At 35.3% G+C, this 18,996-nt stretch overlaps 4 protein-coding genes across 7 annotated transcripts; all 4 read right to left on the bottom strand.

Moving 5' to 3' along the window:
- Positions 1-241: 241 nt before the first annotated feature.
- On the bottom strand, positions 242-3,497 carry LOC145092219 (alpha/beta-Hydrolases superfamily protein). The gene is made up of 6 exons (XM_079030150.1): positions 3,284-3,497; positions 2,142-2,262; positions 1,270-2,003; positions 1,072-1,177; positions 826-995; positions 242-693 (listed from the first exon to the last, which is right to left on the bottom strand). The coding sequence occupies exons 3-6, from the start codon at positions 1,974-1,976 to the stop codon at positions 438-440; spliced, it is 1,239 nt and encodes a 412-aa protein (XP_078886276.1). The 5' UTR covers positions 1,977-2,003; positions 2,142-2,262; positions 3,284-3,497; the 3' UTR covers positions 242-437.
- A 5,055-nt stretch (positions 3,498-8,552) lies between these two features.
- On the bottom strand, positions 8,553-10,507 carry LOC145092216 (transcription factor SRM1-like). Of its 3 annotated transcripts, none has more exons than XM_079030148.1 (4): positions 10,129-10,507; positions 9,545-10,034; positions 9,241-9,470; positions 8,553-8,929 (listed from the first exon to the last, which is right to left on the bottom strand). In XM_079030148.1, exons 2-4 carry the CDS (start codon positions 9,913-9,915, stop codon positions 8,925-8,927), a joined length of 606 nt encoding a protein of 201 aa, XP_078886274.1. In that variant the 5' UTR covers positions 9,916-10,034; positions 10,129-10,507; the 3' UTR covers positions 8,553-8,924. The 3 variants fall into 3 exon arrangements, with proteins under 3 accessions (XP_078886274.1, XP_078886272.1, XP_078886273.1); XM_079030146.1 differs by having other exon boundaries at positions 9,056-9,470; positions 10,129-10,502; XM_079030147.1 differs by having other exon boundaries at positions 9,056-9,470; positions 9,545-10,502.
- Positions 10,508-11,976: 1,469 nt separating this feature from the next.
- Positions 11,977-15,076, bottom strand: LOC145092215 (replication factor C subunit 3). The gene is made up of 9 exons (XM_079030145.1): positions 14,765-15,076; positions 14,450-14,666; positions 14,236-14,315; positions 14,000-14,159; positions 13,835-13,916; positions 13,603-13,732; positions 13,455-13,518; positions 13,309-13,377; positions 11,977-12,260 (listed from the first exon to the last, which is right to left on the bottom strand). Exons 1-9 carry the CDS (start codon positions 14,955-14,957, stop codon positions 12,161-12,163), a joined length of 1,095 nt encoding a protein of 364 aa, XP_078886271.1. The 5' UTR covers positions 14,958-15,076; the 3' UTR covers positions 11,977-12,160.
- An 895-nt stretch (positions 15,077-15,971) lies between these two features.
- On the bottom strand, positions 15,972-18,574 carry FSD3 (Fe superoxide dismutase 3). 2 transcript variants are annotated; one of them, XM_079030143.1, is made up of 10 exons: positions 18,422-18,574; positions 18,115-18,299; positions 17,662-17,751; positions 17,493-17,582; positions 17,216-17,407; positions 16,971-17,142; positions 16,773-16,846; positions 16,663-16,689; positions 16,394-16,417; positions 15,972-16,293 (listed from the first exon to the last, which is right to left on the bottom strand). In XM_079030143.1, the coding sequence occupies exons 2-10, from the start codon at positions 18,220-18,222 to the stop codon at positions 16,168-16,170; spliced, it is 903 nt and encodes a 300-aa protein (XP_078886269.1). In that variant the 5' UTR covers positions 18,223-18,299; positions 18,422-18,574; the 3' UTR covers positions 15,972-16,167. The 2 variants fall into 2 exon arrangements, with proteins under 2 accessions (XP_078886269.1, XP_078886270.1); XM_079030144.1 differs by having other exon boundaries at positions 18,115-18,241; positions 18,422-18,567.
- Positions 18,575-18,996: the final 422 nt, after the last annotated feature.

Genomic DNA, 18,996 nt, shown 5'->3' with positions numbered 1-18,996 from the left:
TGGAGAATTGCTGACGTGATCGTATTTTCATCTATTAAGGATTTCTTGGTGATAATTATATGTTAGATAATGATTATAATCTCCAATTCAACTAAGAAAACAATGAATCCAAATTCTACAACACACTCCAAACCATTTGTTTTTACATAGCACGAGTGTAAGTATCCCCTTGGAGACAACATGGGACTGGTTTTGTATCTATCCACCATTTTTACAGATACCATTATCAGAGTCGTATATGTAGCATTGTAATTTCATCTATATTCAGTAACATTCGGATTACAGTAAGAGGATCTGGTTAAAGGGTAAGTGTTTAAAACCCAACACTTATTGTCCCTCGTGTATATATTCCACTTTAAAAATTAAATCATATAGATCATCATGTCAAAGAATAGGAAAAAGAATCAAGGTCAGTGTCAAACACCATCATCAACTTTTTAAGAAGTATGCACACAGTCTTTGAGAAACTGTGAGAGCTGAGAAGCATACAACTCAGGTTCATTCCTAAAATGGTCAACATGTGGTGTTGACTTAAAGTTGCATGACCTGACCACGCGCCCTGTTCTCTGTTGTGCCTCTATAAAAGACTCCACTGACCCTGCAGGAATCACTTTGTCCGCACTGCTGTAGATGTACAACTGCGGGCAGCTTGGCTGCCCGGATTTCAGCTGTACTAATACATTCGAAAGCCTCCTGAAATGTGAAAACAAGTAAATTGAATAAACACAACTAAAGTCAAGTTATCTTTGGTTGGGTGGAATGAACCATTCCATTCCTTCCTTCCCTGATTCCACCATACAAAATGATTAAAAAAAAAAAACTTACTGGTTAACTGATGGTAGATTTAAAACCACGCCAAAGAACTTCTCAAGAACCACCAACAGAGCCGATTCACTCATTGCTGGTTTGGCAGAGATGTCACCTTCATTTCTATGTCCTTTTGCTGCAATACTATTTTTCTTCAGAAAAGCAGCAGAGAAACCCGAAGCCCAAACCTGAAACAAACCAAACCATTACTTAATATATAAATAAATAAATAAAAGAAATCTTACTTAACCAAACAATAACTACCTGTGGGTCCGGGGATGCAACAGGTGCAGAATCGACTATACATCCCTTAATCCGCCCCATTAGTGTAAGGTCTTGCATCTGAAACTTTTCCAAGATAGCTCCATATCTGTGATATAAAAACAACCACAGATGTTATAAAGATTAGATTTTGTTAAAAAAAATAATAATATGAGATGAAAAGGGTTTGCTTTTGCTTACATTAGCCATCCGGTGTTGCTGAATGTGTGAAAGACCAAATTCTTTCCGTATTCTTCTTCCAACCATTCAGAAAGATGATTCACAAGCGAATTCACATGCTCTTCCGTTTTCCCTCCAACTTTATAACTTAAAATCTCAGACATGGGAAATGTAAAGGTGATGACATGGAACCCTTTTGAGGTATACCAATCTGCATATTTCTTGAGATGTTTCTGTTTAGCACCCAACCACCCAAGCAAAACCACCACCATTTTAGAGTTTTCTGATAAACCAATGGCATTAGGCTGTGGTAAATGCCATCTGTAAATGAGATCATTAGACGTGTTTGTTGGGATACTATGAGCATGATCGATTGGCCTGTGAGCTTTTGCCAACTCAGCTGATCTATACACGTTGAGTAAAGCAGAAGAAAACGCAACATCAGAAGCCATCTTGTTGGGTATATGAGTTGTTGGGTATCTGAAATTAGGAACAGGTATCCGACTCTTTGTTGAAAAAGATAGCTTTGAAACACCAGAATTAGAGATTTGTGCCCATTTTGCTTCACTGATTAAATCCGATGAACAGCCAATTGATTGTTCTGATGAAGGACATGAATCCGGTTTAGATGGAAAGAATCTGTCACGAAGATCGGTAGAAACAGAAGCTAATGCAACAGCAGAGGCTGCAACAACCGGCCTTTGAAATAAACCAGACAACGAACCCATAATCTTGGAATCACCGATGCAGAATCTCTGATCATATGATGAGCAATTGTGAATATATAAATACGACAAAGACAAGCCTAAAGTTGTTGGGATTAATAAATATGAACAACGCGCAAAGAAAGTCAAAAAGAACGTGTTTTTTGATGAAGACAAGTAGCTTATTACCTGTAGTGGGTCTTGGTTGATGTCGTTCTTTGGGCTGCCAATAAACGTGCCTATTGACAGCCCACGCGAAGCCTTTTTATATATACACAGTCAGAGTCAGCCAAGCGAAGCTTCTTCCTATCTACAGAAAATGTTCTTGAAAGCATTAGATTTACGCATCGTTTGTTCCAAGAAACGCGAATTTATGTGGGAAAAGAATCTAATGAGGCTAGATTATTTATACAAATAGGGGCATAAGTATTGAGGATATCAGTATATGCTTGATTCGGAACATATTGAACATATTTGAGCCACGATTATTGTCAACCTCGAGCAGCATAAAAGAATCCCAGAAGAAGATACCAGGCAGAAAAAAGAGAGAGATGGCATGGGCCAATGAAGATGTCTATTTAACACCACCAAAAGTTGTAGGATTTGTCCACTTTGTAAACACTTTTTGTGATACTTGCAATTATCTCAAACATAAGGGTGAAAGTAGAATTGTACACAATTTATTGATTGGCCCACCGCCCATATCCACCAATAATACGCACAAAACCATGCTCCTCTCAAAAAGAATCTTTAAATAGAATATTATACAGTATATTGTCTTTGGTTTGATGAAATTTCTTGAATCGATAGCATCGATTAAGAAAGATAATCGATACATCTTTGCAAAAAAAAATTGTTAGAAATAGATATGCGACAAAAGGGTGCACGTTTTCCGTAATTTTGATGCTAAAAGGAATATTCGAAATTCAAATATTGATGTTTGACGAGTGACGCAAACTTTGAACAAACTGCACCAATCCAAAAGGTAGGAGCGAGGAAGGGGAAAATTAGAAGGAAGGCAATAGCTGTAAACAGGCGTGACGAACGTGACTCATCAAATTGCGCATTAACCGTGTTGTACTGTACAACACCGAGATGCTTAATCTCGTCTTCATCGGTCGAGTTACGTGAAACGGAACGGTTTTTTCTGCAATGTAGGTTTTCAATCCAGCGTTTCGTTTGAATTTCGGATTGAAATCTTCAATAATACAGATGCATAGCCCAAGAAACCCTAAACGGATTAAAAATACTATCTATCGGTTGCAATCGTATCAAACGATGGCATACCAAACAATAAAAACAGCCGGAAATTGAATGACACGATTAATTACCTGAGAGACGATGGACTCCGGCGGCAAAAACTTCAGAGGAAAAGGGAACCCGCGAAGTTGATGCCGGTGTCGGAATTCTTCAGAGACCAACGAAATCAGCAAGGGATATTCTTGGGTTCCTCAATTATAGGGCGCCGAGTCTTTGACAACCTTCCGAATTGAAAAATGGTAACTCTAGGTTCAAATTTATTGCTACCATAGTTGAATTATGTTATCTGACGATTGTACCCCTTCCTTTCATTTGCCTGTAAACACGAAATAGCTAATGTTTTATAAAATAATATTTACTCATTATATTTAGTATACACGCAAGAACAACGTATTATCCCATTTATAAAACTTACTATAAAGATGTTGATAAAAATGAGCAAGCCAATGAACAATAAACGCGTAACAAAATAACAAAGTTCACCAAGATTTGTAAGACTAGATTAAATGCAATGTTTAAAAAATCGGTTCGAACCGGCCGGTTGGACAAGGAATCGGAAACGATAGAGGTTTAATAAAGACCGGTTTCAAGTTAATTTTTAAGTTGGATCGAACCGGACGGTTTCTTCAAAAACCAAGTTGAATTGGTATAATAAAACTAGTTAAAAATCGATTAAACTAGTCTATTGGACTTTGCATAGTTGGATTTCACTCAATTGCTCAGGTTATCCAGAGTATACACAACTCGGAGGCCGAAGACGCACACCAGTACCATAAACAACTTCCACGCACACCAAAAACTAGTATGACGCCGATCTTCTCAACTTGTAGGCCGATACTTCTCAACTGTTATGTCTATGACTTTATAATATATTTTGTTCCTTCATGTGGTGTCAGACAAGGGGACCAAGGGGACCCGTTATCACTATACTTCTTTTTATCTATACATGTCTGTTGAAATGTTTTAAGAAGTGTAAGAAGACTGACTGATATGAGATTGAGTGAGGAAATGCCTCGAGATGCTAATCCACAAAAAATAACATGAGAAATTCAAAAGAAAATAGCTACTATACGGAACGAGGGCGACCGTGGAAATACATCGGTTTCTTACTAGTGCAAAGGAACTCTTTCTTGGCAACTTATAACGATGTTTGTCTCACATATCACTAGATCGATCGGTATCTTTACAAATTTCTAAAGCTTCCGTCTCAATATTATGATAAAGATTTATGTTTGTGGATGTCAAATTTTTAGTTTTGTATATATAGGTATGTAGGAAAATAAAAAATACATAAAATTAATGGAAATTGGGTTGAAGCGGCAGTTGAACTAGGAACCGGTCAATAGACCGATTCAACTAAAAAATGGTTTTAGAAACATTAGTTAAATGTACAAAGTACTAGATAATCCAATAATCCAAGATCACCTAACACCTCCAATTAAAAAAAAATTCACTAATATATGAATGAAAATCAACAATAATAAAGAAAACAATAAACACAACAGATCATTCTCGAGTTTAACTTAACTAGGAAATAGAAGAGAAATTGATGGAAATGAAAAGAAAGAAAAAAAATGGTGTTTATGGGTTTTATTAAATAAATGAGGTTATAACTCCTAACTTTCCTTCCAATTTGGAAGAATTTGAAAGAAAAAAATGAACAAATGTTTAATTTTTCTTTCATTTCTTTCCAATTTGGGAACATAAAATATAATTTTTTTTTCTCCCCTTACTTTTTTCCCCCTAATTTTCTATTCTTTTCTAAAACTCCAGGACTAGACGTAAGAGTTAAGCACATTAAGATAAACATTTAAAACTCAAATCAAAGAAAAAAACAGTCAAATCGACTAGTGATTAACAATGCTTACAATGCAAAAAAGTGAAGTAAATACAAGTATTCGGGATGATGTGGTGAAATAAAATAACTAGAGAAACATGATGTATAAAGGTTTAAGGAAGACAAGTTGCTCAAGCATTAAAAAAAGTTTTATCGTCAACCTCGAAGTGTGATTTTGTTACGAACTAGGAAAGCCACGACCAGGTAGCCTGGCAGTATTGAAGCAAGATGTGAGGCCTCAACCAAGTCATCTCCAACATAACAAAAAAGTTCTTGAAACCTCTATGAGATACTAAATGACTTCTTGGCTTAGATAGAAGTAGCAATGAAACTAAACAAGTATCTTTGGAGGCACCAATTAACAAAATCCAACTTTATGACTGAAAAACTTCCGAAAAATGTGTCAATTAACTAGCAGAGCATATTGGCATCTCCAAAATACAATGAATATGTATATAATCTCATTCATCGAATGCAAACGAACTACTTCGAACCATGGATATCAGCAAGTCAAATTTAGTCAGAGGAAAAACATTTTTTCATCATATCATTGGATTATTATTGCTATAAATTTTGATCACCTTGAAATCTATTTTAGCAAAGACTTCTTGCACAAAATTATAATGCATGTCTGTAACACCCTGTTCGGGATCATTTTGTGATTCAGGGTCGTGGGCCGAAAGTCGATTGTGTAAAGGCTTTGGACCTCAAGGAGGCGATGTTTAAACCTTTTGGAATGAGGTAATGATGGTTATGAGATCTAAACCTTTAAATTGTGTTTTGGAGTCAACGGGTAAAATGGGAAAAGTCATAGGTTGGGTTCTTACATGAAATATGGATTTTTGTTCGAGATGTTTTTAGTCCAAGATATTTAGATAATATTGTAGAGTTGTTCAATACCTTTTTGTGGATATAAAGATCGTCTAAAACGGAGTTGGAACGAAGTAGTTATGATCGTTTGAAGTTAAGGCGGTTTTGGGGTTGAGCCACGTACGATGGGCGTACTCAAAGTGTACGTTGGGCGTACTAGGGCATCCTTAGTACGTTGGGCTTAATTTGAGTACGATGGGCGTATCAGTGCCTAAACCATATTTTCGTGGTTTGAGCCCTTTTTAAGCTCCTTAACTTCGCCAAACTCATTCATTTCTCAACCCCACCTCTCCAACACCCTCTCTTGTAACCCTAACCCTAGATTGAGCCTTGTGAGCAAAAAGAAGGTGTTTTTAAGTGCTTTGGAGTGTTCTTGGTGCACCTTATAGAAGAAGGAACTCACTGAATAAGTGTTGGTTGCATTGGAGCTTATAGATCCAAACTTTGTTCACCTTGATCTTTCTTCTAGAGGTATAAAGTTTGAATCTTGATCATGAAATTGTTAGGTCTAGCTAGTTTTGGGTGTTATGAGATTTTGGTCATTTTAAGTGCATAAAGTTTAGATCTTGAAATTTTAATAACACTTAAGTGTCGTTGTCTGATAATATTATGTCTAGGCTCTCAATTATACATAAAAAAATATGTGCTCTTCTAGTTTCTAGTTAACTGTCATAAAATATACATATATCTAACATTGGCTTGAATCTTTTCTAGAATGTCATCCACAAATTGGCACACCTAATCTGCATCTTCTTCATATTAATCCAAGAAAATAAACTTATATTCCTTTGTAGGCCTTGTTATGAATGTTTCCTTTGCGGGCCTTGTTATAAATATTTGCTTAGAGAGATTCAAAGCTATATTTGAACTACCGAGTGTAAATATATACTCACTGATGGTTTTAGGATCTTTAATATCATTATATTCAATTTGCATCACTATATCCTTTTATAATTATTAAATATATATTATTAAGTGATCTATATCCATCGGTGTACCTTAAGTACCAAAGCATGGTAATACTTTTCCAATGTCTTAACACTTAGATTGCTAGTATACATGCTTAGTTTGCTAATCATGTATGCTAAATTGGGTCTCATACAACTCATCAAATACATCATACTATCGATGATTATTTAGTTATCTATATGGGAAGCACCTATAAACTGAAAATCTTGTATGTTGAATCGCCTACGTTGAATTTCTCAAGATAGATTGACTCAACAAAAGTCCTTATTAGGGTGTGTGATCTTAACCCCAAAATCACATTGGCTAGACTCATATATTTCATGTCAAATCTCATTTTATCATTTTTCATTGCTTTCAATGATAAATATGACATCTATATATGAAGATACTATGAAAAAACATTAGGTGTGTCTTTTACAAACACTTATAACATTCGTTGATCATGTAACCACATTCAATCATGATATGGTCAGCCTTTTGATGTCATTATTTTGGAGCTTGTTTATGTTTGTTTTTTAAGAAAGGAAAGCACACGCACGCACACACACACACACACTATAATGTTATTCCTAAATTTACACATTTTTTCATAACGAGACTTGAACCCTCAACCACTTGGACACATTTCCAACACACATTGATATCGGTAGGCCAAAATCCCTTTGGTTGCTTTAAGTCGTACAATGACTTAACAAGTTTACATACTTTCTTCTCTTGTCATGTAGCAGTGAAAATTTTGATTGCTCCATGTATATTCTTATTCTAAAACTCCATTTAAAAAGATCATTTTTACATCTATTTGATGAACTTCCAAATTACTTGTGGTCGTAGGGACAAGCATCATCCTAACGGAGGTTATTATTGTTATAGGTGAATAAGTGTCAAACTAATTCAAACTTTCTCGTTGTAACCATTAAAAACTAAACTTGGTTAATATTTATTGATATGGCCATCTACCTTCTTCTTGAGGATCGATCGATAACCTAGTGTTTATTTAAAACTAAACTTGGTTAATATTTATTGATATAGCCATCTACCTTCTTCTTGAGGATCGATCGATAACCTAGTGTTTATTTAAAACTAAACTTGGTTAATATTTATTGATATGGCCATCTACCTTCTTCTTGAGGATCGATCGATAACCTAGTGTTTATTTCCCGATGTAAGATCCACTAACTTGTAAGTGTGCTTTTGCAAAATAGTGAATCTCAATCTTGGTAGCTTCTTTCCATTGATATCTTTTTTTAGAAGCAACCGCCACATAGTATAATTTGGATTAACTTTCCACAATATAGGTAACGAAACAAGCTTATTGTCCTTTTTTACTTCTCTTAGTTCTTTTTCATACTCACCGGTTAAGCAAGAAAAGACATTTTCAAAGAATGATGAATTCATTCTACATTATCACATACTTATGCATGTCTAGAACTTGAACTTGACTCATGCACAAGAAACTGATGTGTATTACCATGATGCCATGAGCATATCCAACAAGTGCAAAATGCCTCTATGAGCACCACTTGCAGAACTCACGACCCAAGTCCAAGTGCACACACGTATGTGGAACCCTACTTCGACTCAACTAAATGGTAAGGAATCCATTGTTTTATAAAACCTAATTAAGGTTTACCCTTTCCCACCTATGAGGGAAAACTTATATCCCCTTTTCCAAATTTCCATCTTTTATTCCAAAGATCCCACTTTGATTTTTGAGAGTCGATATCTTATACATATTAACTTCAATTTAAACATACAATACATATTTACGAATCAGTATATAAGAAGAATGCAACCCCATTAAAATATCACATCACCATATCACAAAATATTCATATTTATACGTCTCTAAAGTCCATTGGCGCATCCGTTCATGGAGTCCAACTTCAAATGTGAATGAATGAATTGATTTTTCAATCGAGCATAACACTGAGCTCCTTACCACCACGTACAACCTACCATAGTACCACCAACTTAGAACATGTTGGTCTCTGTGATTTATCACATAGCAACAATAGTTTGCATCTTTCCTGGAGGAGTTATCCTGCAAGAAAGTACACATTTAGGCCATTCTAACATAGAGCATAACAGGCATAATCAGTTCATATATGTGTCTAATCAGCATGGCCATTGTTTAAAGAAATCAATGAACCTATAGTGTCTTTCTAACCTTCTTTCTACAGGTTTCCAACTTGCAACTTCACCTACGGGATGATTTGTTCAACATGGGGTATGTCATGTGTGACACTGGTGAAAGATTTACAGGTGTGCCTACTGCCAAAACTAGCGGTAATCCACTAACCATGGAGGAAGAAGGATCTCCGGTCACCAGAGGGGAGTGGTTGCTTGACTTACCTGCCGGAGAACCATTTGTTTGACCAGTGATTGCAGCTCCATCACCATTGTTGACACTAGTTATGTCATGAATGCTTGTTCGCCTCCTTTCTCTATTCATTGAATTCAAACGAATGAAATACTTCTGTGCATGGCTTGCAACTTGAGTAGGAGTTCTTGTCACCACAAAGTTCCTGGATATACTTCTCCAATCTCCTTTCCCATATTTCTCCAGCCCAAGAAGAAATAATCTGTTTTTTTTAGCATAAAATGAGATCAATAACAGATTCTCATAAAAACAGAGGTTTTAGATTAAAAAACGAACCTGTGTTCATCTTCTGACCATGCAACACCTTTCCGGCGCTCCTGATCTGACTTTGAGGACTTAACTCCATGAACGGATTCACTGTTACCACCTTTCTTACTGTTTCCATCATCACCTCCATGGGTTGCAGAGTCCTCTGAAGAGGAACTATAGCAAGGTAGAGGAACAATACCAGATTCAATACGATCTAAATCATCAACTAATAACTCATAGTGATGCTTAATCTCTTCCACAGTCTTTCCGGGAACATCGGCGGCAATTTTTTCCCACCGATCATCAGAATCCTCATCGGGATATTCAACCAGAGCATTCTCGAAAGCCCTATCCTGCTCCCTAGTCCATGTAGAGTCTCTGGCTATTTCATCTTCCATCGTCTACAACCAAAAACTAGCCACGAAAAATGACCACGTTCACGTTGAATAAGTTCAACAGCAAAAACGCCCAATTTTCCGAGATGACGGTGGTTATAACATTATTAGGGTTTTAACACCTGATTATGAAATGCGAACCCGACAAGCCAATCAAGTACTGATTAAAAAATCAACTGTTGATGAAGAATTCAGCAAGTAGGAGGGATAACGAACCTCGATTCTATACGTGATCTACCGGCAGCGGGAATCTCAATTGAAAAGAAAATCCTTAATCCGTGTGTGAATGAATAAAACCCTAAAATTAGGTCGGAATTAATGTTCCGGTGGGGGTCTAGCGGTGTGTAGGTACCAAAGATAATTACAAAGAGAGGTGATTGATGATGAGAGAAGGGCCCCTACATACTACTCAAAACTGCGTTGTCAGCTATCATCTGGAATCTGCCATAAACGTCAATTTTGGAGTATTTCTTTGAGATTTGAAAAGTCATGTAACCATGTAGGCATGGGGGTTTGGCGTATATGAGTGCCTGACTGGTTTATTGCCAAAATAATGTAAAGAACCAAACGAAAAAGGTCATCTTCCATGACTTTGATTTCAAAAAGTGCGGATTCTTTATGATTGATTTCAGTGAAAACTTAACTATTTAGTTCGTGGAATACTTGAACACCATACGTTCAACTAGTTAACAAAACCAAATTTTTAGGAGTAACGTTGTGTATTTTTCAACACCCTCATAAAATATCTTTACAGAAACATTTATTTAATTTCCATTTCTAAAAGCCTATTTTCAATTTTACATACAATAACAACTTGTCTTTGATTTTTTTTTTCTTAAAACTAAGGGTCTAAAAAATTATTACAAGTTTGTGGACAAAAGAAAAAGGAAGACTATCTCTAGGTAGATAATTGAATAGGCAATTAATTTTGTGCAATATTAAAAGTCATTCACCAATCTAAAAAGTTAATGACTTTGAGAGAATAATTGTATTATGTCTTGTGTTAGTTGTATATACAGTCAATCATTAAATATTTTATGTAAATAATTTATCATTGAACTTTCTTCACCTATTCAATATAATGATTGGAAATTGAAGGTCATATTATTACCTTGTTTATTTGGAAAAATAAAGATTAAATATTAATCATATAGATAGATATAATTACTTAAGTAGGTGATGTACTCTGCCTCTTATAAATATTTAGTAACTAAACTATTTTTGCTATATGACTTACAAATAAACTTTCTTCACTTGTTCAAAAACTACCACTATAACCATAGAGTCGACCACACCTTAAATCATCTTTTAGGGTTAATCTTCGGTCCAAAATGTTCTGACCGGAGATAGAAAGCCACAATTACATATAATTTTGATTTGCCTCTTCGTATTAGAGTTGGAGAGCATAGAAGAAGATGACATTGTTGGAACTTTGTTCATTTAAATTAGGACGCAAGAGATGTCCGTCTTGCACACGGAATATAAGTCCATAAATATGTATTAGATCAAGTTCAGCAACATAGATGTCAAAATCAACATTTTACTGACAATACCTTGTCATGATGGTAGTTTTTGAACAATTAAATAGAGTTCAATAATAGTGTACCAAAAATAGTTTAATGACTAATTGTTTACAAGTGCATACTACATTACCCTCTCAAGTCATTAACCCTTTTTCACATAATACCCATGTAATTATCGTGCATTTGTTTTCTTTCCAGATACACGAAGTAACCGCATAACCTACAATACTATTTCATAATGGTAGTTTTTGAACAACTTAAGAGAACTTAACCTTAAATCGTGCACAAAAATAGTTTAGTGACTAAATGTGTCATGATGGAGCATAGTACATTACCCTCCCAAGGCATTAAAGGTTTGTAAACAAAGTAACCATCATGTTTAGTGTGCATTATTAAAAGTATTCCATCATACCAATTGGAAAAATACAGTAACAAAAAGATGGCCTAAAAGTTTGAATCCCTACAGACCCTCATTAACAACCAATGGAAAAGGTCTGAATCTCCGATGAGAAATTTGCAACAAAAAAAAAAGCACCAGACATTAATTAACATCCAATGTAAACAAAAAACTCTAAACAAAAAGATGGTGAAAAGGTCTGAATCCCTACAGGTTTAATGAAAAAGACATAGTTAACAAGATCATACAAGTTTCAATGCCAATTACATGGTGACACCATCATACTAATTTCTTAAAAGATGATGATACATTTGTTTGATCATTTTGGCTACTTTGCTGCAGCAACAAGTGCAGATCTGGCACGGGTAAAAGTAGAAATTACTGATCCCAGTTGCAATTTGTCATTGCACCCGAAAGTTAACCTGTACCTGTAAAATCACATAACAACCACAAAAATGAATTCAAGAAACTAATAATTTGTAATGGGATTCATCTTTAACATACTGCCAACTAGTTTTTGGACAAAAAGACTCAATTTTTTCATAATTTCAAGAAATTGGAAGCACAAGACCACTTTTAGGACCTGGTTTCTCTTTTTCTTTATTAAGTGTTGTTGGGATAAATGATGTATGTCTGAAAGAAGTGTAGTATGAACAAATGTTGTTTCCTTCCTGGGCTGAGTAAAGTAAATGACTATTTTACCCTTCTGGCTTGAACTAATGCTGAATGAGAAATGACTACATTTGATAACTGTTCTGAATTTAGATTCTAAATTACGGTTCTGAATGAAAATTCTAAATGACATATTTTAAATTTATATGATACCTGAAATATAATTAATGACTGTTCTGATTTCTGAATGTAAATTCTAAATGAATATTATGGCAATTTAGCAAATCAAAAAGTCACACATGGATTCACTATGTAATAAATGATCAAAATGCATTGGAATCAGAAATAAATTATAAACTTATAAAATACAGAAAAAGCATTTGATACAAATAATGGCATACATTCTTAACACATAAATAATATAATAAAATATGTGAAATATGAAATATGTATGCACCAATACATGTGAATAAATATAAACTTACAAATAATGAAATACTTAAATAAAAAAATATTTGAAAAACTGACAGAACACTCAGGAAGATCAAATGGAAAAATACCTTGATTTTCATTATTAAGTCATACTTTCTACATTAAGTCACAAATCATTAAGTCCATTAAATCAAAAAAAAAAAAAAACAGCACCTTACTGGATTTTAACCAATGACTTATAGCTTTTAATATGAGAGAACAGAAGACCATATCCCAGTGGTTACGAGTTTAGCCATTACCCATTTAGTTTAAGATAAGACTTTTTTGAATTTAGATCAAAAGGGCACAGCTGTGCCATTGATTACATATGCATAACTAATGATTATAGTACTTTATTGAGAGTAAAATGAAACAGATGTCAGATATACATACTCAATATCAGCCAAGTCATTGATGAGCTGCACTCTAACATCTGAAGGCATCTTGATTTTAAAAACAAACCTGTCAACACAAATGTGATTTCAAGATAAGCCCACAAAACTACTAGTAGCTTCTTAACCAGATATTACAAGACTTACATGGTTACTTCTCTTACAATGTCCACTAAAGCCAACCCTTTTGTTGCCTTGATATCAGATATTTCTGTAAAACAGTTAAGCACCAACAAGATCAGAAAGAAGAAAAGAAAACTGCAGCCTTAAAATGAAAATAAAATATGATGGATACTTTGTAAGCTAAATGAAAATGATTCATTTAGAAGCCAGTAAGATATCTGTTCAATGTCTTTGGGCAACGGATTGCCTGTGCAGAGGTATACAGCTTCTTCAGTTATCTGCTGAGAAGCCATATGTGTTGACTGCATTAATCAAACACATAAACACATTACATTACAATAAGCATTATAGAAACTGTAACTCTGTAAGCTGAATCATATGGCAAGTAAGCAAAAATAAGAAACCTGCAAAATGTTCAAAGCCTTCCTCATATCACCATTGCTAAGACGTACAAGAGCTGCTAAACCATCTCCAGTCACATCAAGCCTAATTTAACACTTTATTATTATCAGTATTATAAAGGGCTTCTTGTGAATTGTGTGAAATCATTAGAAAGCCCACAAACTTACCCTTCAGAGGTAATAACATGTTTAAGTCGCTCTGTGACATGGACAGACTCCAGAGGAGCAAATCGAAATCTTGTGCATCTTGATTGCAGTGCTGGAATGATCTTGTTGACATTATTACAGATAAGAGCAAACCTGGTGTTTTTTGTGTATCTTTCAATCACTGCATTAGAGATGTGTAGAATGGTAAGGAATCAGAAAGGAAAGTAAATTGAGTTGCTTTTAACAGTGTATATTACCTCTTCGAAGAGCAAATTGAGCATCTTTTGTCATTGCATCCGCCTCATCCAGAAGAACCAGCTTCACCGAGGCTTTTGCACTGATAAACAACACACGAAGGAGATGCAAAAACAAAAGAACATGAGATCAAGAAACACCCCAAAATCAACAAACTATTGACGACCAAAAGAAAGAGCAAATTTGGTGAATACGTGAACACAGAGCAAGAATTACCCAAAGGAGAAGCTCTGAGTGCTGGCAAAATCCTGTATCTGCTGCCTCACCACATCAATTCCACGTTCATCTGAAGCGTTGAGCTCCAAAACCATATTGTGCATCTGCGCCCCGAAAAGTTTTCTAGCTACGGCAAGAATCGTCGATGTCTTGCCGGTGCCCGGTGGTCCATACAGTAACAAATGAGGCATTTTGTTCTCACTCGTAAGCCTATCAACTGTTCGACAAAAAAACCCCAGTGGAAATTTTTCATTCCTTAAACAGTTTAAGACAAGATTGAAGCCTTTAAATGAAAAGAATAAACAAGTCGCATACTGGTATCGATTATGTCACGATGAGCGGCGACGTCGGCGAGAGATTGAGGCCTGAACTTCTCGACCCATGGAGTGGCTTTGCTGTGGGCTGGTGGGGCGCCGCCGGAAGCGACTACAGCTTTGCCCTTGTTCCCGTTGGGTCCTTGAGACGGATTGGCTTCATCTATGTCCATCGGCGAAATCACTTCGGCCATTTTCACACTCTCGAGAACGGATCTCTTTGGCTTCTATGGCGATGGTGTGTTTTGCTTTGCGCGGGAGTAGAGATGGACGGAATGGCGCCAGGCAATGCCTAGGGCACGTTATCAGCGTTTAAACTCTGGCCCGCTCTTGGCAAAAAGGTATATTAAAATTAAAATAAATAAATAAATAAAAAGACTAAATTACATTTTTGGTCTCGTGAGACGACAATATTTCTTCCACGTTGTAAGTAGATATTAATCCATGCCATTGCCAATATTTAACTCTCCTTGTTCTTAGAACTGAACTTGTAATTATCAGTATATCGTATTCATACGGACCATTTTTGTCGTTACTTTAGGTATAAGTATATAAAGTGAGGGCAAATTTATTATTTTATATACGATTAAGAACGAACAAATCCAACCACAACACATACTGAAACATTAAAATGGTGCCACAAGAACGTGTTTCATTTGGTGGGCAGTTGGAGTTATTTTGGCTGGCATCCCCCTATTTTAATGACATCCACCAAAGGGACGAAAAATCGTTATAATTTTTTTTTATCTGTAGCCAACGAGAGTTAAAAAAAAATGGACTCCATTGAAAAAGCCTATACAACCACAAAAACCAAGAAAGCAATTTTATCTTATTTGACATTAGTTCAGCTACAACATTTATTTAATGTAGTTTGCATATTTATACAATTTTACTGTTTTAGTATTACTTTTGAGAAATTAATGTCAATAGTTCTCATGGTTTCAAAACCCATCAGCGTTTGTCCATTCAGTCTTCACCGTCCATATGCTATGTTAAATAGATGGAGTGGCTGTCGAAGATGGTGATTGGGAAGGAGAAAGGAGAAAGTGATTAATAAGAAAATAAAGAAACATGTATTTTGCCCCAAACCATACTAATCTTCAAGATGATTAACATTTGTTTTCTCAAATTGTTCTTTTCCCTACATTGTCTCTGATTGACCGTTCCATGTTTGTTTAACTTGATTCACGCCATACCATCATTTGCTATTTTGGGTTCTAACAAGGATTTTTACTGCAATTTCAATCATATACAATGCCGTATTTGCAATCATTCATGCCTAAAATCCAGGTCTGCATTTAGCCTCAAAAACTAAAATACTCACCAAGCATTTTGCAAAAATAGAAGTTACATTAATACTAGCAAAACTTGCTACCTAAAGGAGATAGGGAGAGAAGAGGGATGTTAGGCAACAGGAATCTTGGGTTCTCCTAAATTTACAAAGGCCTGGGCACGAGCCATGCGGCCCAATACTGCGTTCCATGACACAAGATGGTCCATGAAGACATTAGCATACCGGGCTCTGTCGTTCTGTTAACACACAAAATAAAATAAAATAAGAAATAAATGACCGAGTTAAACAGGAAACGAATGGCTGCAGGATCAAAATGAGTATGTAATATGTATGTACCTTGTAATCCAGATAATAAGCATGCTGCAAAACAGAAGAAACAAAAATTAGAATGAATACTACAACATACCATACAAAATTCCTCTATTTTCTCATCTTTGTGGGATATTTTAGATATCTGACTAATTGGTAACGCTTTCATTGAATTACATGTACAATATAATATTGCAGTTATTGGGACAAGTGGAACTTTATCAACAGTCATGTATGTGTGAAAAAAAAATGTGTGTGTGTGTGTATGAGAGAGAGAGAGAGAGAGTTGTTCTTACCTCCCACATATCCAAACTAAGTAGAGGCTGTGCAAGTACAAGAGATTAATCCATTAGTATAAAGAGAAAAAGGAAGAAAAAAAAAAGTTAAACAGTAAAAAGATGCTTACAATATCATCCCACACAAGAGGGGTTACAGCATTTGTTGTTGTAGCTATTGCAAGTCGTTGCTCATTCCTCTTTACTGAAATTGGGACCCCACAACAATACAAATCAAAACTGGATGCAACTATAAACTTATTATTAAAAATACAATGCTAACTAATTCAACTAAACAAGAAACCAATTTAAAATGGCAAGAAACATACAAACAAGCCAAACCCATCCAGACCCAAATAATGTCAGGGCACTTTCTATAAACTCTTGTCTGAAATCTGCAAAGGAACCAAAATCCTTTTCAATCTGCTCCATTAGACCCAATATTGGTAAGTTTCCACCTCCTGGTTGCATGGATTCCCAGAAGAAATCATGATTCCAGACCTACAAAATCCCACAGAAATCATGATTCCAAACATTTTCCAAAACAGGAATAGAGCTCATGAGTTGTTCAAACCTGAGCAGCAACATTGAATTCTGGCAATGGATTTCCACTGTTATATGTCACTCTCATCAATTCATCCATTGTGTATCCATACAATACATCATTCTTGGATAAATACTTGTTCAAAATTTCCACATAACCATGGTGATGCTTTCCCCAATGCACCTCAAGAGTCCTCTTGCTCATATATGGCTCTAGAGCATCCTGCAAAAAGCAGAACATGAAATCGATGGGTAACAAATAGGAAAGACAACAGAGAGGAAAGAGAAAAGATAACAAAGAGAATTACCAATTTATAAGATGGAGGTTTCAAGCTGTAGTAAGCAGAAATGTTTTTTGGCTTCTTTAAGACATGGTCTTTCCTTTTTTGGAGTTTGTCCTGAATGAATCCAGTAAAGATGAACAGGATAACCAAATGGGGATATATTTAGAGTAATACATAAACTTAAGCAACTTACGAGTTTATAAGATGGAGATTTCAAGCCGTTGTAGTCAAAAATGTTTATTGGTTTCTTTAGGTCATGATGTTTCCTTCTTTGTTCTTCATACTGCCAAGAAATGGAAGAATTAAAAAAGTTATTAGACAGGTTTTTTCTATGGATAATTTACTTCAAAAGTTGGACAAAATACGATTTACAAAGCTTTCATGAGTATAATATAACTTGGACTTGTAGGAGAATGTGCAGTCCTTTTGATTGTTTGATGATAAAAGCATAATGTCTGTCGAACAGAGGGAGTATAGAAGAAAATCATGAAACCCATATAAACAACTAAATTTGGGTCAGATACATGCTTTTAAAAGGTTCAGGAGATGAAGATGATGTATTAAGTTAATTACGGATTCCAAAGACGTTAACCCTTCACTTATATATATAGAACTAGAAGAAACGTAAAGAATACATTAATCTCACCTCACAAGACAGCTTGCATCTGGTAAACCTGGTAAGTTCGTTGGAATTGACGACAGAGCTAGAGGTTGAGCTCGACAAGCAAAGATAGTTACTACAGGACCAACTCATATCTACTAAACGCCCCTTGCTTGCAACTCAAAAGAACGATAATTAGCAGCGAAGTAGGTATTAAAAACTTATTTCACCTGTGTAGAAATAGATAGAAAATAATATCACGTTATCTCTCCGAGGCATTTTCACAAACAGGTGCCTGCTAATATCGAAATAAGGAGCAAACCCAAATAGCTTGTATATGCTCTCCTCATACCTGTTGTCCTACTGTTATCGTCGTTGTGAGCTCGTTCGTTATTGTTGTTGTTTATGATCTTTTCAGCAAATCGTAGCCTCTGTCGGAGTTAGGGCACTGTCTTTCATAACTTATCCATCGACCATGAAGCTTCATATACTCGTTACTAATTTCTTTCTTTTTTTTTTACACGACCACGAGTCTTTTTTTTTTATTCATAAATGGTTTTGTGTTTTTTTTCAAATGAAGTTTAATGTCCGTGGTTTAAAAATATCATAGGTAGTTTATGTGATTTCAAAATTTTTGAAGATTAGTCTTTATTGCTAATTTCATTAATTTTGTTCGTTAACTGAAGGATATTTTCATCATTTACAAATCATGAGGACCATTTATGATGTTTATTTTTATTTAAAAAATAAATGAATAATAAGTAAAGGGTCTCTCTCCAAAAAGTCAAAAAACCACCCCGAATCCATTTTCTTCCCCAACTAATTCAAGGGTTGGATTGTCTGCTTGGATTTTGTTCAATGGATTTTTTGGCGATGTGCTTCATTAAGAACAATCATTACCTGCTGTATCCATGTTGTTTACTTAAT

The sequence above is a fragment of the Lactuca serriola genome, chromosome 3 (genome assembly GCF_051521515.1).
Source record: "Lactuca serriola cultivar US96UC23 chromosome 3, Lser_US96UC23_V15, whole genome shotgun sequence".
Classification (NCBI taxonomy): Eukaryota; Viridiplantae; Streptophyta; class Magnoliopsida; order Asterales; family Asteraceae; genus Lactuca; species Lactuca serriola.
The sequence above is the reverse complement of the archived record's forward strand: the minus strand, read 5'-3'. Positions and strand labels throughout refer to the sequence as shown.